The 26,435-nt window shown below is 46.5% G+C and overlaps 1 protein-coding gene and 1 long non-coding RNA gene across 4 annotated transcripts in view; one reads left to right on the top strand and one right to left on the bottom strand.

The window, feature by feature from the left end:
* PIEZO2 (piezo type mechanosensitive ion channel component 2) overlaps positions 1–26,435 on the top strand; it is a 245,990-nt gene that overhangs the window by 173,681 nt on the left and 45,874 nt on the right. For 2 of the 3 annotated variants that reach the window (XM_081561678.1, XM_081561677.1), the window contains exons 14-31: positions 615–738; positions 2,152–2,432; positions 3,801–3,949; positions 5,912–6,085; positions 9,000–9,041; positions 13,204–13,236; positions 13,585–13,784; positions 14,155–14,315; positions 14,830–15,006; positions 15,275–15,400; positions 16,769–16,969; positions 17,507–17,711; positions 17,804–17,905; positions 18,303–18,468; positions 20,013–20,256; positions 22,586–22,682; positions 23,686–23,845; positions 24,490–24,579. In XM_081561678.1, the coding sequence (XP_081417804.1) occupies positions 615–738; positions 2,152–2,432; positions 3,801–3,949; positions 5,912–6,085; positions 9,000–9,041; positions 13,204–13,236; positions 13,585–13,784; positions 14,155–14,315; positions 14,830–15,006; positions 15,275–15,400; positions 16,769–16,969; positions 17,507–17,711; positions 17,804–17,905; positions 18,303–18,468; positions 20,013–20,256; positions 22,586–22,682; positions 23,686–23,845; positions 24,490–24,579 (2,732 nt within the window). The remainder of the gene's footprint in view (positions 1–614; positions 739–2,151; positions 2,433–3,800; positions 3,950–5,911; positions 6,086–8,999; positions 9,042–13,203; positions 13,237–13,584; positions 13,785–14,154; positions 14,316–14,829; positions 15,007–15,274; positions 15,401–16,768; positions 16,970–17,506; positions 17,712–17,803; positions 17,906–18,302; positions 18,469–20,012; positions 20,257–22,585; positions 22,683–23,685; positions 23,846–24,489; positions 24,580–26,435) is intronic. The other variant, XM_081561679.1, reaches the window with a different exon arrangement.
* On the bottom strand, positions 45–16,326 carry LOC145534365 (uncharacterized). Its single transcript, XR_014074498.1, has 5 exons — positions 14,010–16,326; positions 12,942–13,045; positions 3,166–3,283; positions 2,078–2,523; positions 45–1,229 (listed from the first exon to the last, which is right to left on the bottom strand). It is a non-coding gene; the product is annotated as an uncharacterized LOC145534365 (long non-coding RNA).

The following is a 26,435-nucleotide window of genomic DNA, read 5'->3' as shown; positions in this document are numbered from 1 at the left end:
ATTCAGACAAACAATGGTAATCAAAACAGTCATATCCAAGCAGGAACGTTCAAAAGTTGGTTCCAAGTATTCAATGCTCCTTGAAATCACTTTTTTTTTCCCTTTCCCTCAAGAAAATGTTAATATAAATGTGTGGACACTTAGAAAAACTACCCCTTCAGCTGCCAGAAAAGAAGGGGAGGATTCAGGGACTCTGTTTGCTGGGATGAAATGTTCTTTTTCCCCCATTTCTGTGGGTTTCTTCAAAATAAGGAACACTGTAGAAGTAATGAGGCTCATAGAAGAAATATATCTTCCTCTTCTACTTGTGCTGAGGTCCCAGGCAGGAAGGAGACCCCTGGCCCACGTCGGTTTCCAACCCAGGTGGTCCTGTACATCTTCCTGGAGTGTCCCAGGCATGAAGGCATCCCTGGCACTGGGCCGCATGCCAACGTCCTCAGGAAGGGAGATTTAAAAGCTGGTGACTTTCAGGTGCAATGTAGTGGGTGCCTGACTGTCTCGAGTGGACGGGTTTATGCAGCGTGCTCCCACTGAAGAGCGGGGAAGCATAGTCCTGGTTGAACATGCTTACACTTCAGAGGCGTGATGCTCTGATCCTTATTGTCTCCTTCCAGATTCTGTTCACCATCACATTCTGGCTACTGCTGAGACAGCACCTCACAGAGCAGAAAGCTCTCCAAGAAAAGGAAGCTCTTCTGTCTGAGGTCAAAATTGGAAGTCAGGAAAGTGAAGAAAAAGGTAATTAGTGCATGCAGTGTGTTGGGAAGAAAGGCCCCAGAGGACATCCCTGGAGGCTCTGCCCCAGACCAGAAGGAGGCCAGGCGTGGGTGTGAGCGGATAGATGACTGCATCCCAGAGCTGAGTCCCTGCCCACGTGGGCATCCACTGGAGCTTCAGAGACCCTGGGTCATTTGACCCACACAAAAGTGATCCCTACTGCAGGGCATTCCCTGGGTCCTCCAAGGTCACAGCTTCTTGAGTGTTAGTACCAAGAGAGTGACTCGGATCTCCCAAATTTAAATCCTGTTGCCTTTTCAAAAACGAATGTACCACAAAGTCAAAAAAAAGAAAGATGATGTTTTGATGATCACTTCTGTAGTTTTACACCCCACTCCATGGGTCAAATGAGAGTCACTTGCTCCCTACCTGCGTGGATGTGCCAATAAATACAATAAAATTTAATGCTCGTAGAACAGCTTGGAGACCATTAGTGAGGCATGTAGTATTGTCTGAAAAGGAAGCCATAAATGTTCTCAGAGGCAGGGCTGGTAACCTTCAGGTTAACCCCATGAGGAAGAGAAAACCAACTCATCTTTTTCTTATAGTTTCTCATTTAGACCTAAACATTGGTTGTTTTTCAGCAACAAAAGTCTCTAAGGTTTGAGTCTTGACCATTTGAGTTTGGATGTCTGTTAACACAGTGATTAAATTTACCAGTTACTTTATGTAAAGAACAGTTCATTTAAGATAAAGAATTGCTCTGACCTTTCACCCCACGTGCATTCTCTCACTCTGTGGATCTCCTGGTCATTCGAATAAGTTATTCAAATGATAGGTCACCTTAAGACCACAAAGATGAGTCCTATATGTTAGCATATTTTAAAGTAAGACCAAATAAGCTTTTACTTCCAATGCATAAAACCATTTTAAATTTAGTTAAGTTATAATTAGTTCTGAAACCTAATTTAAATTAAATTATATTTGGCTTCAACTCAATTTTTTCATTCTATAAAATCATATTTTCTGGTTAACATTATTACCAATAACCCAGATTCAATAAAACACTGCTAGAGGCACATTGCAGTCAGAATCTGAAATTGTCAGAGTTAGTTTTGGTTTGTGTTATTGTTGTCTGTTTATTTCTCTCGATCCTGCAGTAATTATAGCTATTGGACAACGCAAGTGAAATAGGTGTTATGAAAAGCTTGTATAAAAGTATTACAAAATGTGTTTCTTTTATGTTTCAGGAAGGTTGGGAAAGTGAACTATGATTAGTTCTATAAATTCTGCCTTGTTTATTAGAACTGTCTAAAATTATTTAAATTGTATGGTCATGCCTAAAGTGTGTGGCACCCACCTCACACGGGTCAGAGAGTGTAGTTCTGGTCCAGGGACCAGCTCCTCATAACAGCAGGGTCTTCTGTCTTGAAGATGATGAACAGGATGTACAGGTGGACAGCGAGGCTCAGGAGAAGGAGGAAGAAGAGGAGCCGAAGGAGGAACCGCAGGAGCGGAGAGAGGAAGAGGAAGAGGAAGAAGCAGATGAGCAGGACGTGATGAAGGTGCTGGGGAACCTGGTGGTGGCCCTGTTCATCAAGTACTGGATCTACGTCTGCGGAGGGATGTTCTTCTTCGTCAGCTTCGAGGGTAAAATTGTGATGTACAAGATCATCTACATGGTGCTGTTCCTCTTCTGTGTGGCCCTGTATCAGGTGGGTGCTTGTGGCCGCCGGGTTGCCATCCTTGCATCTGTCTAAGGGTATGCCTGAGCTTCCTTCGACGAGGCTCTTGAGTTTCTGTGACCTCACGAACACATCGTATAATGGGGTCAATGAGATTCAAACAGTACAGCTAGGAATCCTAAAGTGAGGAGTGAGCCCCTTCCACCTGTTCACTAATTTGAAATGTTAGGTTCTTAAAAAGTCAGAAATTGGTTAGGGTGGCATCCTTGTCTTGTACAGATGAATGGATAAAGAAGATGTGGTATATTTATACAATGTAATATTACTCAACCATAAAAAGAATGAAATAGTGCCATTTGCAGCAACATGGATGGACCTAGAGATCATCATACTAAGTGAAGTAAATCAGACAAAGACAAATACCGCAGGATATCACTCACATATGGAATCTAAAATACAGCACAAATTAACTTATTTCCAAAACAGAAACAGACCTACAGACATAGAGAACAGACTTATCGTTAACCTAAAGGGAAAGTGGGAGTAGGGATAAAATTGGAATTTGAGATTAACATATACAGACTACTATCTATATATGTGGTACTCTCTAGTACTCTTGCCTGGGAAATCCCATGGACGGAGGAGCCTGGGAGGCTGCAGTCCATGGGATCACTAAGAGACAGACACGACTGAGTGATTTCACTTTCACTTTTCACTTTCATGCATTGGAGAAGGAAATGGCAACCCACTCCAGTGTTCTTGCCTGGAGAATCCCAGGGATTGGGGAGCCTGGTGGGCTGCCATCTATGGGGTCGCACAGAGTCGGACATGACTGAAGCGACTTGGCAGCAGCAGCATCTGTAAAAGAGATAAACAAAGACCTACAGAATAATAACATAGGGAACTATATCCAGATTTTGTAATAACCTATAAAAGAAAAGAATCTCTCTCTATATAATGCATATAGCTGAATCACTTTGCTATACACCTGAAACTAACACAACGTGCGTGCATGCCCAGTTGCTTCAGTTGCGTCTGACTGTGACCCTAATGACTGTAGCCGCAGGCTCTGTCTGTGGTCTTCTCCAGGCAAGAACACTGGAGTGGGTTGCCATTTCCTTCTCCAAGGGGTCTTCCTGATCCAGGGATCGAACCCACATCTCCAGTATTGGCAGACGGGTTCTTTACCATCTGAGCCACAAGGGAAGCCCTCAGATTCCAATCTACGTTGTCCCAACTCTATGAGCAACACAGCCTCAGAAACTAAAAATGAACTTGACTTTGCTTTCAGGCATGAGTGAATGGAATCACCTGTCTTCATTGAATGGAGCAGGTATTTGTGTGAGTTTTCTGCTAACACGCTTTTCCCTTGTTTTTTGTTCACCGTCTGACTCACAGGTGCACTATGAATGGTGGAGGCGGATCCTGAAGTACTTCTGGATGTCGGTGGTTATCTACACGATGCTGGTGCTCATCTTTATATACACATATCAGTTTGAAAACTTCCCAGGCTTGTGGCAAAACATGACTGGACTGAAAAAAGAAAAGTAAGTAACTGTGCTGGACCGCAGGGTGGAAAGTGACCCACTGGGTGAAGTCGCCAGGGCGTGTTGTTCCAAACACCTTGCCAGGAAGAGGTTTTAGTAAAACCTGACGTCATCACTGGCTGTAAGTTCCTCCAGAACAGAACTCATTGGTCTTGGTTTTTTGGGGCTTCTCATGACCTAGACCTGAGCTTTTGACACAACAGGTACTCAGTAATAATTGACTGGAAAGTAAATTCTCAGCCCCTTATTAATGAAATGGCTTTTTCTAGTGTTTCATGTGAAGCTCACCTGCCTGGCTCCTCACAGCCACGTGGTCTCCCTTCCTAACCAGAGTCTTGTAACACAGAGCATCAGCCTCCCTCCCTGATGGAGCCAGTGTTGAGAGTCTAAGGAGTTGTTATTCAGTAGCTCAGTTGTGTCCAACTCTTTGAGACACCCTGGACTGCAGCATGCCAGGCTTCCCCGTCCTTAACCATCTCCCGGAGTTTTCTCAAACTCATGCCCATTGAATCGGTGATGCCATCCAACTATCTCATCCTCTCTCATCCCCTTCTCCTCCTGCCCTCAATCTCTCCCAGCCTCAAGGTCTTTTCAGTGCATTGGGGCTTCCCATCAGGTGGCCAAAGACTTGAAGCTTCAGCTTCAACATCAGTCCTTTCCATGAATATTCAGGGATGATTTCCTTTAGGATTGACTGGTTTATCCCCTTGCTGTCCAAGGGACTCTCAAGGAGTGGGTGGCCATAGAAACTAGCAGTGATTAGCTCTTTCTAATGCATGAAATAGATAGGACTCTAGCCTTTTCTACTCTGCCCCTCTAAACTTCCTAAATTCCTTTGGAAATCAAACCAGGACTGGGCATAGAGCTAAGTGTCCAGAGGAGGAGGCACAGAGCTGAGCACCTTGCCTGAGCCAGACACTCTTGTGCACCTGAATATCAACTGGAAGCCAGAGGGAGTCTGAGTCCAGTGGAGTTTACATTCTAGGACAGGAGACAAACCAGAAAACCTACTTTATGTGAAATAAATTATGAACTGACACATCTGTGAAGGAAACAAAAACAAGCCAAGGTAGTGAACAATGGGGGCACAATAGCTAGAGATGGAGTGGTTCAGGCAGGCTTCCCTGAGGAGGTGTCATTTTTAATTTTTTTGGCTGCACCACCTGGCATGTGGAATCTTAGTTCCCTGACCGACACGGATTTCCCGTGCCCTCGGCAGTAAAAGTGCCGAGTCTTAACCACTGGACCACCAGGGAAGTCCCAGGAGATGTCATTTAAACTCTTGAAGAATAAGAAGGAGCTTGTATTTAGAAAACTGAGTTGGGAGCTGAGAGGTGAAAGAACATTCCAGGAAAAGAGAACAGCAAATGCGAAGGGCCTGTGGCAGGACAGGGTTTGGTGAATGTGCTGAATAGCAGGGAGGCTCACCTGCAGGGAGGGTGGAGGTCAGCCAGGCGCCTGGAGGTTCAGGGCTCCTAGGTGATGATGGTTTGCGTCTCATTCTCGATGAAATGTCTACAAGTCTATAAAGCACCTTTGCCTGGCAGAGAAAGCAGTGATGTGTGGGGGCAAGAATAGACACAGCCAGGTGGTCAGCCAGCAGTGGCGGGTGGTGGGGTGGGTCCTATGATCGAGGATGGCGGCCTCACCTAGAATAGGAGGCACTAGAGAGGAAACGAGCACAGATTCAGGAGATGAGGGTGAAGGGATGTGGATGGTGGAGGCAGGAAAGTGTGTGGGGGGAGGGGGCGTCCTGACTTGGGTGTTTTGCGCAAGGTGGACGGTTGTGCCAGGGAAGGCCGGGGTGGGGAGGGGACGAGAACAGCTTAGCTGCTTTAGGAACATGGGGAAATGGAGACTTCTGTCTTGAAAATGTTCAGTGTGATATCACTGAGAAATAGCCGAATTCCGGTGGACATTTGGGTGGGAGAGCCCACCAGGGAAACCCACCCTGTTTCACAGGCTGGAGGACCTTGGCCTGAAGCAGTTCACGGTGGCCGAGCTGTTCACGCGCATCTTCATCCCCACCTCCTTCCTCCTGGTCTGCATCCTGCACCTGCACTACTTCCACGACCGATTCCTGGAGCTCACCGACCTGAAGTCCATCCCCAGCAAGGAGGACAGCACTGTCTATAGGTGAGCCCAAGCAAGCTCAGCCAGACCCTCCCGTACCCTCACTGAGAATCTCAACCTGTACTTGCCATGACAGTCAGCCTCTGAGTGGGAAAAAATGAGAAAAAATGTGGAGTGGTTGATGGCACTTTATGAAACAGTAGGTAGTGATTTGGGTTTCCTAGGTGGTGCTCGTGGTAAAGAAGCTGCCTGCCAGTGCAGGAGACATAAGAAACACAAGTTTGATCCCTGGGTCAGGAAGATTCCCTGGAGTAGGAAATGGAAACCCACTCCAGTATCCTTGCCTGGAGAATCCCATGGACAAAGGAGCCGGGTGGGCTACAGTTCACGGGGTCGCAAAGAGTCGGACATGACTGATCAACTTAGCATGCACGCAGGTAGTGGTTTGTGACATTTCATGGGTGATCTTGACAGGCCTGTGAGTTGGTCCAAAGGAGCTGTGCACACTGAGGTTCCTTTGCGGTGGCGATGTGTCTTTTGTATCCGGGGTGGTGGGGTGTTTTTAGAACATTTACAGAATCTGGCTAAATTTAGAGGGTGAGTTTTCAGTTGCACTGACAGGTAGTAAGGAAGTCTCTATGAGTGAAAGCATAGTACAGAATTCTCCCTCCCTTTTCGGGAAGGAAGGAAGGACCTCAGCTGAAAGGTTCTGCCATCTGTAAGTAAACAGAGTAACATTTAAGGAAAGAGCGAAGGCAATGTTTTCTGCCACCAGTTCACTGTTGCTGTCTTCCATCAATAAATACTAATACAAAGTGTTTCCAAGTAGCTGATGGGATCTGTCTTGCCCTGGCCCTGTACGTGGAGCCACAGCCGGTCAGCACACATCCATAGGCCTGCTCCATCTCGGGAAGATTTCAGGCATTCGTCTAATGAGCCTTGATACATATTTTCCTCTCTGCTTCACATAATAGCCTGTGATTCAGCTGCTGGAAAACCCTTGTTGCATAGATGAGGGAGCAAAGTGCTGCCTTCTGAGGAACACAGATGCCACAGGTGAAAATTCCCCTGAGCCCCTTCTCAAGGGAAACAGTGAGTCCATGGAAAGAAGATGAAGCAGTAATTCATCAGACACAGTTCATGAAATGTCAGACTGTGAACATTTTGCTGTGCTAGGGGGTGGTTGTTCTTCAGTCACCCAGTCATGTCCGACTCTTTGCGACCCCATGGACTGCAGCACTCCAGGCTTCCTTCTTTCACTATCTCCCAGAGTTTGCTCAATTCATGTCCATTGAGTTGGTGATGCCATCCAATCATCTCATCCTCTGTCACCCCCTTCTCCTCCTACCCTCAATCTCTCCCAGCATTAGGGTCTTTTCCAATGCGTCAGCTCTTCACATCAGGTGGCCAAAGTCTTGGAGCTTCAGCAGTCCTTCCAATGAATATTCATAGTTGATTTCACGTAAGATTGACTGGTGGAATTATGGAAAACTGTATGTGTTGAACAGGGTTTCCTTAAGTACGTAAACATGATTTAATTATGTGGGTTCTGAAAAAGGATAGCAGCCTCCTATCAAGATGTGTCCTCCTGTTTTCCTCTACTGTCCAGCCAGCCTGTAACCCCCTCACCTGGTTGGACAGGAAGGAGGCCCCATGGTCTGGTCAGTCTGAGGCCATGGCTGGCCCTCCTCTGGCCAAGGCTCAGCCCCTAACACCCCCTGAACTGTTACTTTTCCAAGAGAACGTAAAGGGCGAGGCAAGAATGAATAATGTCAGCAGTATGCATGGTTTGGGGTCATGGGATTTCATTTTTGGTTCTGTGAAAAGAAGAGTTCAAAGGACTCATCCAAGTTTGGTATTTAGGGATTTCATGGAGGAGTGTCATATTAAAGTCCCCAAATTTCTACCTGGAGCATGGGACGTGTATCCCATCTTTTTCACAACTCTTTTCCATTGTAGTGTTTTCCTTACTAGTGATTTTTAGTCCCTAGGGCCCTAGTAAGTGGCTACATTAGAGTCAAAATGATGAAGAAAGAGGTCTTTTCAGAATTGAATTGACTGTCTTTGCCTTCTCTGTTCCTTCCCCCTTAGTAGATGCTACACACACACACACAATCCCAAATTGTGAATGATCAGTGCATTTTATCCCTTATATTGATTCTGGTCCTGTTGTCTCTGTGAACAGCCAACTATCCTTTGCCTGTTTTGTCTGTTGTTTGTGTGGTGGTTTGTGTCTACCCTGTAGGCAAGTGTCACTTGTGTCTGAAGCAGAATTCATCATGTTGAGCCTTCTAGAATTTATAGTTAGCATTATGAAAAATTTTATGACAAATCTTATGAGAAACTATTATTATTTCTAGGTAGACATTGTCAGGAATATCATTTCCCTTATATATTGATAAAATAAACACTATAACATAATTGCAGCATAATTATATATAATAAACACTTAATAGTAAGATACTGAATGTCCATTCCTTATTTAAATATCTGTGACTGCCACATGTCAATAATTTGTTTTAGAAGGTACTGTGATGCATATAGAAATAGAATGACTTTTTTAAACTTTAACTTTAGAAAAACCTCAGAAAACAGTATCTTGAATACAGATACTCAAAAGGATTTTATTTTTTTAATTCTGGAGAAGGACCAAGAATTAATGTTTTACATGGTATTTTATTTAATAAGTGCACTCTGGACATTTAAACCTTACAGGTATCTGACCAGATGTGTGATTCTTTGGGGGAGGGAGGGAGGAAGAGGCTGTTACTGTCAAGTGTTTCAAACCTGATTCTGTCTGACTTCATGGTGCTGCCGAACCTCGCTGTCTGGACACTTCGCAGTGTATGAAAGGTGTTGGGGACACACCTGGTGATGCAGAGCTTACAGGACACAGTCAGCTCCTTCTCTCTGGCTAACACTCTCCTCTTTCTCTCTCTGACTGTCTCCCCGCTGCTGCCTTGCGCTTCCTGCATAGCCATGCCAAGGTCAATGGGCGTGTGTATCTGATAATAAATAGGTGGGTACTTCAACGTTTTCTCTCTTGGCTCCTTTTTTAAATGGTCTCTGGGGGTGTTACGCATTTTATTAGCTTGTAAATGAAACTGACATCATCAGACAGTGAACATGGCCTCCAGGTATGCTATGGATGTCTTTTGCAAACCCAACCATTTGGTGTTTGGACTGAATGTGCTGCTGAGCGGACTGGGAGGTGGCCGAGGGTCTTCAGCTGGCGCTCGGCATTGGTCACCCTTTGGTAGAATTAGTCCTGGGCTTGCCTGTGAGCCCACCTCCCTCCTGAACACGTAATCAAGAGCTCAGCTCAAGAAGCAGCTGCTCCACAAACCACCCATCTCTGCCGAGTCCCTGCTGAGCGTACTGGCCCTTCCTCTGAGTTCCAAGGGCACTTTCTCTTTGCTGCCGCCTCCCAACACCAGCCTTCAGCCCCGTCTGCCTGCCTGTCTTATCTCCCCCACCCACCACCTCTGCCCTTCAGGCCCTGGGTCCTTGTACAATCCACCTCAGGGCCAACATCTCACCTACCGTGGGGGCTTAACCACTAGTAGACATTCCTGAATGAAGTGATAATAGGCACAATAATCTATGGTTAAGAGAAAATTAAAACACCAATTTCTTCAAGTATACATCTACTTAAAAGAGCATCATATTGAAGGATGGTATTTTACATGACAGATTTCATAATATATTTGCCTTTTGCAAAAAAAAAAAAAAAAAAAGCCAAGTTGGGCAGCATACCTTAGATGCACATCACCCAGGCGGGGAGATAACACATGCTCATAACCGCAGGTAACAAAGGGTGAGCTCTGACACCTGCCGTGTGTGGAGTTATCCTCAAGTGCCCAAAAGAGAAGAGTCTTCAGGTCTAATTCACCAAAGCTCTTCTTACTTTGTTGAGAGAACTGAAATATCCACTCCCATAACTTCATGTCTTAAGTAATCGAGTCAGTAATTTAGGTAGTAGATGCATGTATTTTGCAATAAATCCACTTAACAAAATAACTCTTGGAAAGATTTGTAGGTTTTCTATTCCACTCTCTTTCCTCTTAAGAGGAATGCTGAGACTGATAACCAAGTAGCAGGCCCGAGGAGGCAGAACTTCTAGAAGGAGGCGTAAAAACTTAGTGCATCTCTGCGGAGATCTATATGGAAGAGGAATGAGGCTGGGTGGGCTCCTTTTGGGGCAGGTTTTGGGGGCAACCTGAGCGAGAAATGTCAACCTCACATTTTTAGCTGCCAGCTAGAGAAGTAAGCTAGAGACTTGAAGCATAAATCTTGAGCAGCCGTATCAGTCTTATCCCTCTTAATATAAAGAACCACACTATATCTGTCTCTCTCTCCCTCTATGTTTTTGATAAAGTCATGACCATGTGCTTTAAGAGGAGGTGGCTGGGGCGCCCAAGAGGCAGGAGTGGTTTGATGGGCTCTGACAACTGATACACTCAGCCCTCCATATCCGTGTTTTTTGCATCCATGAATTCAACCAAAAACATTAAAAAAAAAAAAAAATCCAGAAAGTTCCCCAAAGCAAAACTTGAATTTTCTGTGTTCAAGTTACTATTTCCATGGCATTCAAATAGTATTAGGTATTACAAGTCAGCTAGAGATCATTTAAAATATATAGGAGGAAAAAATATATATAGGAGGATGTGCATAGGTTACAAGCAAATACTATAGTATTTTATACAAGGGACTTGAGCACCCGCAGGTATTGGTGTCCATAGGGGTCCTAGAACCAATGTGCCAAGGATGCTGATGGTACAGAATTGGCCCCCTGCTTTCCTCTTGAGGAAAAATGTATACCCATCAACCCTAAACTGACTCAGGAGTTCTCAGAATGACCTAGATGCAGTCATCTAAAATAATTAAAAACTTGAAGCATTCTACCCTTAGCTCAATCTTCTTTCCCGTGAACTCTCATTTTTGTCTGAATGCCCACATTTTAAGAAAAGTCAGAGCTGTGCCCTAGGGAGCACTCGACCTAACAAGCCCTCTCTCCCTGCACAGTGTGTGTGCTTCTGAAAGGCTGCGCGTGAAGTGTGTCCGGTTTTGAAGGGACTTCTCTTGACTAGAATGATAGGGTGAACCTTTTATTGAGTAAGAAGCTTTCTTCCTCCCCAAATTTATTTCTGTATGCTCAGTGCTATTTAATAAGGAGAACAATGTGTTGGTAGATGGGAGTTCTGATGCAAGAGGGGACATACCTAAATCCGACTTCTGGGTCGATCACAATTTAAACTTGACCTTACAAGATTTGAGAGCTGTGTTAAGGACAGTGGCTGACTGATAAAATTCCGATGGTGTGAAAAATTGCAGGAAGTTCCAACTGAATTTGTAAACAGACTGATTTAGAATATTTTAACAGGCGCAATGGTTAGTTCTCCTACATATACACAAACCAGGGCCATTACACCTGATCCTGTGTACATGTGTAACTGAATCACATTGTTATAATTAACACATGGTAGATCAACTATATTTCAATAAAATTTTTTAAAAAATAAAAGAGAGTAAGGAGCTTTACAACTTCTCCTTGTTAGTAAGATGTCTAGTTTAGGCTTGAATATAAATCTTTTTTATTCCAAAGAGCATGCTTTTAACATTGTTCTGGATTGTCTCGAAAAACGCTATGAGAAAAACGAAAGCACAATGAAAGGATTCATACAGTGTCTTTCAAAGTAGAAACTCCAACCGTGTGTTGAAAATACTTTCATCCAGGGGCATTTTGTGTACACAGATTTTCTCAGGTGAATTATCTAGCTTAAGAAAATAAGCAAGTACATACAAATGGAAAATAATGTTGTGGAAATCTGGCTATAATGTGGATCATCAAAGCCAAACTGAAAGGTGAATTTTTTTGGATCATACGATTTAATTAATTAATTTATATTTTGAAGTATAGTTGTTTTACAATGTTGTGTTACTTTCTGCGGTGCAACAACGTGAATCAGCTATATGTACGCATGTATCCAAAAACAGAAGAAAAGAAAAAGAAAATATGCAAGTACATGTCAGCACACTTTCTTCCACCAACCTCAGAACATTCTTTGTTCACTAAATTAGCAATTTGTTTCTGACATTCTGTGATCTATCTGCTTGACATAGCTAAAAGGAATTGCTTTTGAAGGGGAACCTCTCTGAAAGGCCAAGGGCAATGCAGAATCTTGACCACAGTTCTCCAATATCACAGGCGTTTTAAATACAAAACCAACAAGTTGCATGTGAGATTTTTATCTAGCCGAACTTCTTCATTTTGAAAAAAAAAAAAGTAAAATTCCAGAGAAATGAAATTGTCTCAGAGCCAATTACAGATATTACAGATATGATATCACAGATAATACTCAGAGTATTACAGATATGATAACATTATTAAGTGTCTGTCTTGTGACAGTCAGGCTGAAATGAATAAATTATTGTAAATGAGGAGGGCTACCTGCATTATCTGTAATAGGCCTTTTCCTAATGTCTACTTTATTGCCCACAAATGTTCCTTCAAACATTCACTTGAATATGAATAAAAAGATATACTCTTTAAAAATTGAGGAGCAAGATCATACTCATTACTATTTGCTGTGAACTAAGCTGGACCCCCAAGAGTTGCTGAGCTCCCTAAGGCTGCACACCCTCAGCCAGGCTCCCACACTCTTCTCAGGAGATATGGTCCCGCAGCTCACCTGGTGCCCGAGGGTGGAATGTGATGCAGGCTTCTTACCCCAGGAAGCATTTGCATCCACTGCATATGCTTCAGATGGCCACAGGATGACATTGGTTCATGCAAAGTTGACTGACATTACACGTTATTTAAGAATTAAAAAAAAAAAAAATCCCTCCTTAAACTGTGAATGACTTGATTCCTAGGGGATGGTTTGCTGTGTTTCTAAGAAAGCATGACCTGACTTGCCTTAGCAGTCTCTGCGTCCTGCCCTTCACCACTGCAACGCCGTCCACTCTTAGATCAGCTGCCCGGCTCAGGGCTCTCAGTCAAAGCACGCTGTGGCCGCCATCCTGGAATGCACGTGACATTAGGGCCCCTGCACCTGGCATACAGGAATGCGATAGTAGATGACTGTAGCATGATGTGTGATCTCTGACTCTCCTTATAACTCTCTTCTGTTCTCATCTCCTTTTTTTTTTTTCCTTTATATTTCCATTACTTTGAGCAGCATCAAGAAAAAATTACCAATCCACCACAATGAGTAAGTCCCCCTGTGAAGCCATGAAATGCTTGCTCTACATGATGCCATTTCATGCTTCTCCATCCTAAACTCTGACCATTTTCTCCTGCGGGAAAAAATGTCAAGTTTAGGTGTTGATAGCTCTCATGACTGACTCATCACTAGAACCTGAATTGGAAGAGTTCACCAAACCTGAGTTTACAGTTCATTTTTTAGAAAGAGCTTTAAAAAATAAAAAGCAACCGGATGCTAACAAGCCCACACGCCAGGCTGCGTAGAGACTTCCATTTTGTTCATCCTCCTCCACGTGCCCCTCGCTCTCAGCTCCTGACGCCCTTCCCTCCCTAATCAGCTGCTCTCTGCCGACAGGCTGGCCCACCCCGAAGGAAGCCTTCCGGACCTCGCCATGATGAAGCTGACTGCCAGCCTGGAGGTGGCGGAGGTCAAGCAGCTGGCTGGGCCTGGGGAGGAGATGCGGGGGGGATGCCCTGCAAAAGCCAAGAAGGGTGAGCCCGGCAGGGACAGCGAGGACGAGGATGAGGAGGACGAAGAGGAGGAGGAGACGTCAGGTAAGCCACCCACCCAGAAGCCACTCAGATGCTGACTCACAGGTGGAGGAAACCAACCACTGACTTGCTCCAAGTGAATCAAATATATACTCAATATATAAGTATATAATAAAATATATACTCAATATATGCTCAGGTATATACTTGACCCTGGCAGTGAGCTGAAAACTGTGGGAATGAGCTGTACAGGCCAGGCTTCCACTCACAGCTGTGCATACGCCTTACCTTGCAGATCAGAGGGACAAGGGACCCATGAGTACAGGACAGACTTCCACTCACAGTCACACGCCCTGCCTTGCAGATCTGAGGGACAAGGGAACGATCCATACAGGCCAGGCCTCCGCTCATAGTCACACGCCCTGCCTTGCAGATCTGAGGGACAAGTGGCACTTGGTGATCGACCGCCTCACGGTGCTGCTTCTGCGGTTCCTGGAGGGCTTCCACCAGCTGCAGACGTTCCTGTGGTGGATCCTGGAGCTGCACATCGTCAAGATCGTGTCCTCCTACATCATCTGGGTGTCCGTGAAGGAGGCAAGTGACGCCGTTCCATCTTCAGGCCAGACCCAGCCAGGCGTCTGCTCCAGCTGGAGCCTCAGGCCGCTTGGACTTAAGGTCCCCACACTGAGCGCGGGTGGGGCGGAGATGGATGCTGACTCACGGACGTGGTTGTGCACCACGTGCCCACCCAGCGTGGGTATGTCTGAATTCTTCACAGCTTGAGGGCACTGCTCAGGCGTGTTCTCCCAGGAGAGGTTCCTGAAGCTCCAGGTTGGGCCGAGGACCCCCTGGGTGTTCTCCCAGAAGCCTGTTCACCTCTGCAGTTTCCTGCTGCGATGTTACTTAACATCACCTGGTTGTACACCTGTCTGCATACAAGATGTATATCTTAACACCCAAAGCCATTTCTTGTACATACGAGGAGCTCAGCCAGCCTTTGCCCAGCTCAGAGGAACTGAATCAGTCAAGTTGTCTAAAAGCAGCTAGGTTTTTAGATGTTGTGCCATACGACATATTTTTGTCCCCATTTCCAATTTTTCGTTCTCAGGTATCTCTGCTCAACTACGTGTTTCTGATTTCCTGGGCTTTTGCTCTGCCATACGCCAAGCTCCGCCGTCTGGCTTCCAGCGTCTGCACCGTCTGGACATGTGTGATCATCGTCTGTAAGATGCTGTACCAGCTGCAGACCATCAAGCCTGAGAACTTCTCTGTGAACTGTTCGTTGGTGAGCCTCGGAGATGGAGGGTCTCCTTGCCTGGCCTTCAGGGAAGGGAGGCAGACCTTGGGGGACCCATGTCCCCCAGCCCTCGCCATCAGGCCTTCATCGGCTCAGTGAGTCGGAGGTGTCCTGGCCCCGTCTCTCCTGATGCTAACTCCCCCTGAAGTGGGTCCTCCCTCCCCATCCCTGAGTCCCTTAGTTCAAAGCTGAGGGAGACTAGTCTGAACTCTCCTGACTGTGGGGCCATCTCTTACCCTTTCTCTTTTCTTTTCAGCCAAATGAAAACCAGACGAACATCCCTCTGCACCAGCTGAACAAGTCTCTGCTCTACAGCGCACCCATCGACCCCACGGAATGGGTGGGCCTCAGGAAGTCGTCTCCTCTGCTTGTTTACCTGAGGGTAAGGCTTCCTCATCCTTAGCGTTGCCTCTGCCAAGTTCACGTCTGCAGCCCTTTCCCTGGAGACCGCTCACCTCACCTTTGAGAACAGCCTCATCTCCTTACATGGGGTTTGCAGTCACCTCCAAAACACACGGCTGAGTATTAAAATCGGTATTGAATTGTGCTGAAAAGAAATCAGCTGAGTAATTTGAGATTCGTTGAATAGAGTATGACAAATATATTCACTGGAATGTTAGGAAACTTCTCAAAGACTGAGGCAGATTGATAATATTCTCAGACGCTGAAAGATATCCAAAACATATTGTAATGTTGAAAAAAACAAAAGCAAACTTTAAAACAGGATACATAGAATGATGTCTTGTAGGCACAAAGAAAAAATACTGAGTAAATTACACTAAACGGTCAGAGTAATTTCTGAGAAGTAAGTGTAGCATGACAAGAAATGTTTGCTGTCTAAATTCTACAAATTTTAATCAGCAGTGTCTATTATGTTTAGAAGTAGCCACATATAAAGAGCATGTCTTTGAAAAATGAATTCTGATTGCAAATAGTTGTAACAAACATAAGGAAAGCAATATAGTTCAAATTATTCACATGTTACTCTGATGGATAGTTTGAGCATTTTACTTTGATGGATTAAGCTGATGATGTAATTAAAGCCTTTGTACTCAACCTCTGGAATCTGAAAGTGTACTAAGCATCTCCTCTCTCTCTTGGTGTAGCTTTCTGGTTTTTTGCTCATATGACTGATATTGTTTGTAACATAAAAATGATGTCTACCGTTAAGAGCTGTTACAAGGATAAAACCAACTCATATTTGAAAGGGGTGATTAGAATAGTGTCTGGCACATAAATGTTACCTGTTTTATATTATTATTTTGTAGTATGATTAGCATATTTTTCACTCTACTGCTCCCTCTATCCAGCTTTCAGAGGTATTGTGTTCAAAACTTGCCAAGTTGAGCACCAGTCTGCAGCTCAGTCTGTTTCCCGGGGTCCCTGTAGGATGCTGTAAAAGGGTTTCTCACATTTAGCTGCAAAGAAGGCTGGACAACCCTTCCGAATAACTGGACCCACCTGTCTGGTTCGGTGGTACTTTTTCTGGATCTGGCGTAACCATCTCCAGTCATTGGTGTAGAGGTTCTAAATCCTGTTATCATGAAAATTAGCCTGATTTGCACACTGGAGATGACTCCACCCTTGTTACCACAAAACAGGGAAAATGAGCATTAAAGTCAAGACTGTTTCATGGATGTGGGATCTGATCACACACTGTCCCTTTAGACACCCACTGTGAAATGAGATGGCTTTTTGAGGAGACTGTAAATGACCACGTGACAGCATGTGTATTTTCCTTGTTTTCTAGAACAACCTGCTGATGCTGGCCATTCTGGCCTTTGAGGTCACCATCTACCGCCATCAGGAGTACTACCGAGGTCGAAACAACCTCTCAACCCCCGTGTCTAAAACTATCTTCCACAACATCACAAGACTCCAGCTGGATGATGGACTTGTTAACTGTGCCAAGTATTTCATCAATTACTTCTTCTACAAGTTTGGTCTGGAGGTGAGTTTCCTTGCTGACCTGTTCTCTTGCTCTTTTCTCTGAAAATTCCAGCGGCTGCTTTCGGCCAGGTGGCCACTAGGGCTTTGTGACACGTCTCCATGCCCTGATTTCTGTCTCCTTGGGATCCGGGGGGGTGGGGGAGGAACTTCCATGGCAGGGTTCCCTGGCCTGGTGGAGAGTCTCCAGGACTCAGTGTCTGTCCCCTGCTCTGCAGCCATGAACATGGCTTCTCAGGATGCCCAGTCTTACAGATGTCTGTTCAGTGCCTTCTGAATGTATGACCTCAGCCAGAGTACGCTGTTTTGACCTGAATAGTGTGGGAGGCCTGCCCTCAGTACTTGAAACAGTGATTCTTATTGATAGCCACCTGGTCAGTCTTCTGTCTTCATGATGAAAACATATTGCAGAGGCAGAGTAAAGAACTCATCCAGGGTCTGGCCCCAGGAACACGGGTCTCCACCACCCCTGGGGGCTGCCTGCCAATGCCACTCCCCTTCCCTGTAAAGCCGACTTTCTGCCTCTTTCATCCTCACGCAGACCTGTTTCCTCATGTCAGTTAACGTGATCGGCCAGCGCATGGACTTCTACGCCATGATTCACGCCTGCTGGCTGATTGCCGTCCTGTACCGGCGCAGGAGGAAGGCCATTGCCGAGATCTGGCCCAAGTACTGCTGCTTCCTGGCTTGCATCATCACCTTCCAGTATTTCATCTGCATCGGCATCCCCCCTGCCCCCTGCCGAGGTGAGTCCCCACCACCAGCACCGGCACTGGGAGGGGTGAACTCAATGGCATGAGGGGCTCCCTGACCGGCTCCTCCCCCCCACCCCCCGCAGACTACCCCTGGAGGTTCAAGGGCGCCAGCTTCAATGACAACATCGTCAAGTGGCTATACTTCCCTGACTTCATCGTTCGGCCCAACCCCGTGTTCCTCGTGTGTAAGTGGGGCACTGGGGTCCCGCCTGCTCATCTTTCCCCTGGTGGTGCATTCCTGCCACCCCCCATGGCACCCCTGCACGTACAGTCCTGGCTTCCATGCATCAGCATCACCAGCCACTAGCGGCTCCTGGCGGCCCTGTTTTGTCTGCAGAGTTAATACTGTGTTAGCATTCCAAACACTTTTTTCACTTTAGTAATTTTATCTCCTGCCACACACCCCTCCTATCCAGCCCCACACACCTGTATGCACCCAGCTTCTAGGAGAGAGGCTATAGGGGGCGGGCCTGGTCCTGGGGGAAGTGGTTGCTTCTTGCTGCCACCGCAGACAAAGACCCACAGGTTGGACAGGGTAGCTGGAAGGATGAGGCCAGACCACAGAAGCTTCTGTTCCACCAGATGATTTCATGCTACTCCTGTGTGCCTCGCTGCAACGGCAGATCTTTGAGGACGAGAATAAGGCTGCTGTGCGGATCGTGGCGGGTGACAACGTGGAGATCTGCATGAACCTGGACGCGGCCTCGTTCAGCCAGCACAACCCTGTGCCCGACTTCATCCACTGCCGGTAACGCGGCTGCCCATGGGCAGCCCCTGGGAAGGCGCGACCCCCAAGCCCGTGCCTCCAGCTCCCCTGCCTTTCCTGGGCGCTAACCCACTGATTACACCATGAAGCCAAGAATCCCAGGGCCAGACTGCTTGGTGGTCTGGAGACCAAACCTCCTTGTTATTCTCCGTCCTCCATGGACATGACCAGGGCCTCAAGCACTCCCAGGGGCCCTGGCGGTCCTCCCCAGGGCGTGTTGGCTGGCGTTTCCATGTTGTTCCCACAGGCTTAGTTTTATGATTTCTGAACCCAAAGCAGGTCAGGCTGAGGAGTGAGGACCGGGGCTCCTGCAGGGGGATTCACAGCTGCAGGCCTGGAAGGGAAAAGGACGGAAAGCACACGATGCACAAACACGTGCACACAAGCACACACACACTCACACTCAAACATGCCAGCAGCCTAGTTTCGCCGACTTCAAGTCATACATATTGGGAGGATTGTGGGCGTTCAGATCCCACACCAGGACTGAATCACTGACGTTACCTGTGTGACTGTGGGTTGCTGAGAAACACCCACATGTTATACACTCTCCAGTGCGTGTGACATCAAGGATGAGTAAAACATAGTTTAGAGAAAAATCATGGAACTATTCAAAAGTGTTGAGTATTTTAGTCTAAGAAGAGTACAGTCCAAAAGTCCACTTCTGTGACAGTGTTCTTCTCAGTTCAGTTCAGTCACTCAGTCATGTCCGACTCTTTGCAACCCCATGGACTGAAGCATCCCAGGCTTCCCTGTACATTATCAACTCCATCACCCTGTCCATCACCAGCGTTCTTCTAGGGACCACTTATTCCCTAACCACACTGAAAACAGCGTAGCACGTATTTTATCAGAGACAACTTGAGAGCTCCCACAAAATAACAACTCAGTTATCAAGTATCTGATGCACAATTGGTGCTTCTGTGCTTCTCCCCAAACTTGGGAAGAGAAACAACCAAAGCAAAGCCTCCAAAGCCTAGAGACTCTGAGCAAATGAATCCAGACGGGTTGCGGCTTGTAGGCATGATGTCTGTCAGCCGATACCCAGCTGGGGAAGCTCCTGGAGCTCCATCACTGGGGGAGGACGGTGCCCGAGCCTCTGCCTGTTTGCAGAGTGAGGAGTGGTCCCACAGAAGGGACCTTGGCTCGGCCCAGGGAGGTGCAGAGAGAATGCTGACAGAGCCTGCGAGCTCCATGTCGACACGTAAAAAACTGAAAGTGGTAGTTGCTCAGTCGTGTCTGACTCTTCAGGTACTAGGCAGAGAACGTTGCTGCTTGTGGGAAGTTTGGCCCCAGTTTGATGATAATAAAAGTGCACAGGGCATTTTCACAAAGTACTGCTCTGTCCATCACTAACTGGATGAGGATTGCCCGTGGACCAGCTGGCGATCAGAGTGCCCGTCTGGCCTGTGCCTCCAGGCAGAGTCAGGAGGAGGAGGTGTGAACATGTTCCCTTCCTCGACTACTAGAACCTCCCGACTTGGTCTGTGCTGCAATCTGTGTGGTCTCTTGGTTTCGTTGTCCAGGTCGTACCTGGATATGTCCAAGGTGGTCATCTTCAGCTACCTCTTCTGGTTCGTGCTCACCATCATCTTCATCACCGGGACGACCCGCATCAGCATCTTTTGCATGGGCTACCTGGTGGCCTGCTTCTACTTCCTGCTCTTCGGGGGTGACTTGCTGCTGAAACCTATCAAGAGCATCCTGCGCTACTGGGACTGGCTGATCGCTTACAACATCTTCGTGATCACGATGAAAAACATACTGTCGGTAAGTGGCTTGCGACGTGTAACACATTTGTGGTCCCAGCCTCAGAGCAAACGACCCGTTCAGTGGTTACTGAAAGCCCTCAGCCCCTCATGCTGCTCTCTTAAAAGCCTGAGATAGGATGCTGGCAAAGTCAGGATTGAAAGGACCGTTTATTACTCCTTGTTTTGCCATTTTAAGCAGAATCCTTTTTGCTCATGTCCACCGTCTCAAGGACAAGAGGATATATATTTGTAGGGAAAAAAACCTTTAAAATGTATTTTCTCAATTAAAATCTATCCCTTCTGAGGAACGACTGGGTATCTCTTCAGGACAGGCTGCACATGGCCCTTTATGCGTTGAAACAGTCATGTGATGTCTTCACAAATTATATCATGTTGGCTGAAACCGACTCTCTTACCAGGAAAGCTCCATGCAAGTGTAGATATTGATAGAATGGGTGAGATTTTCCATGACACGGTGTAGGGTACAGATGGGAAGGTGCAGGTGTTTTATGGTGCCTGATGCGCAGGTGGACACGGGAGCTTCATGGCTGCTCTAAGCACTGGGGTCTTGACTTAAAAACAGCTAAGATAGTTCAGGGTTGAGGCGAACACCTCCTGTCCACAGAACATGTCCGGTTCTCTGTTAAATTTCTGCTTTCCAGGCCACAATGTGGCCCCTCCCTGGTAGATAAACTGCCCATGCATCATCCCAGAGTCATGTGAAATCTTTTAGGCCACAAAGATACCTTTTAAGCTATTTATTGTGTCAGGAAATTAACAATGACTTTTCAGGAGCTGAAGGAGTTAATCCACCTCCAGCTCTGATTTAAACTCAATCCCAGCATGCTGCTCATGGCTGTAACTGACAGAGTGTTAGAAGAACAGTGGTGGAATGGGGTGGGGGGTGAGAAGGAGTTTTGAGAAGGAGGATACATACATATACCTATGGCTGGTTGATGTTGATGTATGGCAGAAACCAACACAATATTGTAAAGCAAGTATCCTCCAATTAAAAATTTAATTAAAATAAAAGTAAAATAACAGTGATGTACAGCTGCCTGCTTCTCCCCCTTCCTAGCGCTTAAAGATGAGCTCGCCAGGCAATTCTCCTGGAAAGCATTTGACTTTGAGTCAGAAGAGGCACATGCGTTGCTGTGTTTAGAGGTCTGGGGAATCCAAGTCTATGTAACTATGAGTGTGTATTTGAAGAAATCATTTTTTCTCTAGTCCATGAGAATAGCTAAGTTTTTAGTTGGTAGTAAAAGTGATTTTTATTCCTCAGCTGGACTACAGCAGTGCATGTTTGCCTGTGGGGTGGTGTGGAGAGTTGTCAGGCGGGGGATAAGACAGGACAGGAGGTCATCTTTTCTCCTGAAGCCAGTCCGATGGGCAGAGACCATCGCCTGGGAGCTGATCCCTCCCGACAGCTGTTCCTGGAAAGTGTGTGACTATGGAATCCACTCATTTATTCATTCATCCTGTAAACCCACGTTTCAGACCTGGTCTTCACTTTGCTGTTGTTGCTGTTTAGTTGTCCAATCATGTCCAACTCTTTGAGACCCCAGGGACAGCAGCACATCAGACTTCCCTGTCCTTCACTATCACCCAGGGAGTTTGCTCAAACTCATGTCCATTGAGTCAGTGATGCCATCCAACCATCTCATCCTCTGTTGTCCCCTTCTCCTCCTGCCTTCAATCTTTCCCAGCATCAGGGTCTTTTCCAATGAACCGGCTCTTCACATCAGGTGGCCAAAGTACTAGAGCTTCAGCTTCAGCATCTGTACTTTCAATGAATATTCAGGGTTGATTTTCTTTAGAATTGACTGGTTTGATCTCCTTGCTGTCCAAGGGAATCTCAAGGGTCTTGTCCAGCACCACAATTCAAAAGCATCAATACTTCGTGCTCAGCCTTCTTTATGGTCCAGCTCTCACATCCATACATGACTACTGGAAAAACCATAGCTTTGATTATATGGACCTTTGTCAGCAAAGTGATGTCTCTGCTTTTTAATATGCTGTCTAAGTTTGTCTCCGCCCAAGTCTGAGTCCTGGATTAGTGCTCACCCATTGGCTATTGCAGAGTCAGGCTTATTATGCTCTAAGTATCCTCTTTGAAAAGAGAGGCCCTTCCCAGTGCAGAGAGCACCATGCTGTGGCTTCTCCTCCTTGCTCCTCAGGTTTAACTCCCGGAAGTGAAGCATCAAGCACTTTACTGGGTGGGACGGGATTTGGGGAGACATCAGAGCACTGAGCTGTGGGGAATTCTTGCACGTATTGGGATTGCAAAACATCAACCTTGTTTTCTGGGTGCAGAGTTTCAGGATACTCCTTTCCCATTTGTTTTTCAGATAGGAGCATGTGGCTATATTGAAAAATTGGTTCAAAATAGTTGCTGGTTGATCCAAGCGTTCAGCCTGGCCTGCACAGTCAAGGGCTACAAAATGCGTGAGTATGAAAAGCAGATTTGGGAACAGGGACAGAGAAGGGAAGGCAGAGGTAGTGTTCTAATTTAAACATCTTGGCCAAAGCCTCTGAAGGAGGGAGATGAAGGGACGCCCAACTCAGAGTCTTCTTGGAGCTGTGGGCTGGTGCTGCCAGGCTATCTGTGGTCAGGACACCCCCACCCCCAAGATAATCTTTCTTTGATCTTCTTCTACAAATGTCCTGTCCCCCTCCCCAAGCAGGCCTTTACCAACTCCCTCAACTTCCTGTGTTTATGATGGGAAGGGTCACAAATGCCCACACACACCTGTGGCTGCTGCAGTGAGCATCTTGGTCATCAGAGGAGCTCTGCCTGCAGACCCCCCACCCCGAAGCTCAGAGAAACCCCACCGGGTGGACAGCTGGGAGGAATAAGAGGGTGTCTGCAGTTAGACTGCCTCCCTGATGGAGGCGAAACTCTCGTTCCCACCCTGTGCCGCTTGTGTCAGAACCCTGGACAGCACCACTGTCCTCTGCCCTGGGCCTGGAACCTGGTGCTCCCCCACCCACAACACCCACACCACCCCCTCCCCTGCTCTGCCCTGCCTTCCGGTCGGAGGATGAAGAAGGTGCTAGAGCTTATTCTGATTTGGGGTCAGACATGCTGTTGGCATCTCTTCTTCCAGTAGACTGTGCTGCTCTGCTGGCCACCCTGGGAAGAGTCCATTCTCAGAACACGTCTTGATTTGTGCTGAGATTCCCTCTGGCGTTGGGACATTCAGATATGACTTCTCCCTGGCCTTTCCTCCTTAGCCCTAGAGTATCCAGAGCTCACTTGTGGTCAGCCTTATGAACTAGTGCTGTTACTAGACTTGAAGCTTGTGCCCTTGGCTGCAAATCCACTCATAGGTACTCAATGCCTTGGAAGTTTGCTCATATGTCTGTGATGATAACACAGAGCTTATAAAATAACAATGAAAATGGGTATTCATTTTAATTTTTTTCTTTTTCTTTTCCCCTCCCCCAGCTGATGATGACTCCTCGTGTAAACTGCCCAGTGGGGAGGCAGGAATCATTTGGGACAGCATATGCTTTGCCTTCCTCCTGCTGCAGAGAAGAGTGTTCATGAGTTACTATTTCCTGCATGTGGTGGCAGATATAAAAGCCTCACAGATCCTAGCATCCAGGTGGGTCAGGCTGTGGACTCAAGGGGTTTCTCCTAAGAAACCTGCCGGGAAGTGACATTGCACCCGGCCTGCGGTCTGAGCTTGCCTGTAGAACCCACAAGAAATTAAGACACTTTCCTTCCAGGAAAAGTGATCCAAGGCTTTAAGATCTAGAACAGAAGAGTAAAGAGGAAGACTCTGGAGGGAGTTACACCTTACCAGGACTGGGATACCCTCAAAGTTCAAAGACATACTGGACATTGAGCCCCTAGGTCCAGACCTCAGTCCTGGAGTAGCTCCTTAGAGCCTCCTGAGTCAGAACAGAAGCAGAGACCATGTTGATCCAGAGTCTAGTCCATATTTCCCAATCCCTGCCACCTCCATTTTAAGGAGAAACTCCAGAAGATAGAAAAATACATACTCACCTGTTACTTTTCAGAGTGTAGCTGGAGGAGCCCCTTTCCCCAGGGGATGCTGGAGGCTGTGTGAGTCTGTCCACAGGAATGGGGCTTCTATGGGACTTGGGACCCCAGGCCCCAGCCCAGAGACTCCAGGCAGCAGCCCCCACCCCAGAAAATGTTTTCTCTCCCTTAGTAACCGTTGTCAGGGAAAGTGGCCAATACCAATAAAAATGCTCATTCATTCTGTTTCTGGCTTTCCTTTAGAGGGGCTGAGCTTTTCCAGGCCACCATTGTGAAGGCTGTGAAGGCCAGAATCGAGGAGGAGAAAAAGTCCATGGACCAGCTGAAGAGGCAGTAAGGACGCTTCCCTTTCATTTGGGGTTTGCCTGATCCTGTCCCACCAGCTTCTGGCTCCCAGGGAGCCCCAAGCCCCGAGGAAGCCATTTGTGGTGACCTTCACACCTGCCAAGGTGTTTGCTCCATGTTGAGTGATGTGGAAATTGTCACTCAATTGTTGTGGAAATTGTCACTCAATTTTCATGGAAATTGGAGGATGCAGGGGAGTGGGAGCAAGGGGAGGAGCTTCCATGGGCAAGACCAGTGTCAGATCCTAGTTTAGATGCTTCTTCTGGAGCCCCCAGCAGGTTTCTGAACTCTCTGAATTCCAGTTTCCTGTTTTAGATTAGGACTCGGTTCTGCCTGATCCTGGTAAATATTAAACAAGCTAGTGAATGAGACAGGGTCATTCCCAGCGACTCTAACTCAGAGAGAAGTCCATCGTGTCTGTGGGTGCAGCGAACAAACATGGGTTCTTACTTCAGAAGGATCTTTAGAGAGAATACGTCCAGTCTGGGGAGAAGCTGCTGATGCATGTAGTAAATGACTTAAAACCCACAACTAACCAGAGGTGGCACTAAAACTACACCCACATTTCCATGTCCAGCTCACAGCCTCCTGTCCCACCACGCCATCCTGGAGAACTCAAGTAATGGACTAACTCCACCCAGGAGATCTGAGAAGTCTTTTTATTTAATTAGCCCACTGAAAATAATTATTTTCTTGGAGTGAAATCTCTAGCAGTAAGTGGAACTTCTGTGGAAGGCTAGTGCCTCACATGTTTGGGACCAGGTTTAAGAGCTGACGGCCATAGAATTCAAAACTTAGCCACTTTTCCAGGAAAATGGAGAGACTCTGTCAGCCCACCAGGAAAGTTCCCTGAGTTTCTAAGACTAGTTCATTCCATGCTGACCTCATCTCCCAGCTTCTTTGCCTGTGCAAAAAATATTTGTCAGTATGAATCACACTATCCCATGGCATGGTTATTTTCATAATCAAAGATATGAGTTATATAAAATATATATAATGAAAGTACAATATGGTATAGCTACTGCTATTGTTGTTTCTAGCTATCTAAATCGGCTCTAGAGAAATAGCAAATTTGAACCCACATGTAGTTCAGTTCAGTTCAGTTCAGTCGCTCAGTCGTGTCCGACTCTTTGTGACCCCATGAACCGCAGCACGCCAGGCCTCCCTGTCCATCACCAACTCCCGGAGTCCACCCAAACCCATGCCCATCGAGTCAGTGATGCCATCCATCCAGCCATCTCATCCTCTGTAGCCCCCTTCTCCTCCTGCCCTCAATCTTTCCCAGCATCGGGGTCTTTTCAAATGAGTCAGCTCTTCGCATGAGGTGGCCAAAGTATTGGAGTTTCAGCTTCATCAGTCCGTCCAATGAATACCCAGGACTGATCTCCTTTAGGATGGACTGGTTGGATCTCCTTGCAGTCCAAGGGACTCTCAAGAGTCTTCTCCAACACCACAGTTCAAAAGCATCAATTCTTCGACACTCAGCTTTCTTGATAGTCCAACTCTCACATCCATACATGACTACTGGAAAAACCATAGCTTTGACTGGACGGACCTTTGCTGGCAAAGTAATGTAGTATGTGTTCCTAATTTCCCATAAGTGAGACCTCTTAGTATAATTTACATCACTGGATTTTTCCATTTCCTTAAATGAGAAGTCAGAATAAAAAAAGAATGAAGGCAATGATCATTGCTAAAGACAAATAAAGAAAATATTATTTAAGCTGCCCAAAGCAGAAATGTCACTTAAATTAGTTTTAAAACTTGGGCCATACATTTAGAATTTTAAGAAACCAAGAAGTGAAGTGTTTTAGAACTTCCTTGGTGGTCCAGCAGACTTCACT

This window comes from Giraffa tippelskirchi, chromosome 14 (assembly GCF_054371585.1).
Source record: "Giraffa tippelskirchi isolate mGirTip1 chromosome 14, T2T-mGirTip1v1.2.pri, whole genome shotgun sequence".
Lineage (NCBI taxonomy): Eukaryota > Metazoa > Chordata > Mammalia > Artiodactyla > Giraffidae > Giraffa > Giraffa tippelskirchi.
The sequence above is the reverse complement of the archived record's forward strand: the minus strand, read 5'-3'. Positions and strand labels throughout refer to the sequence as shown.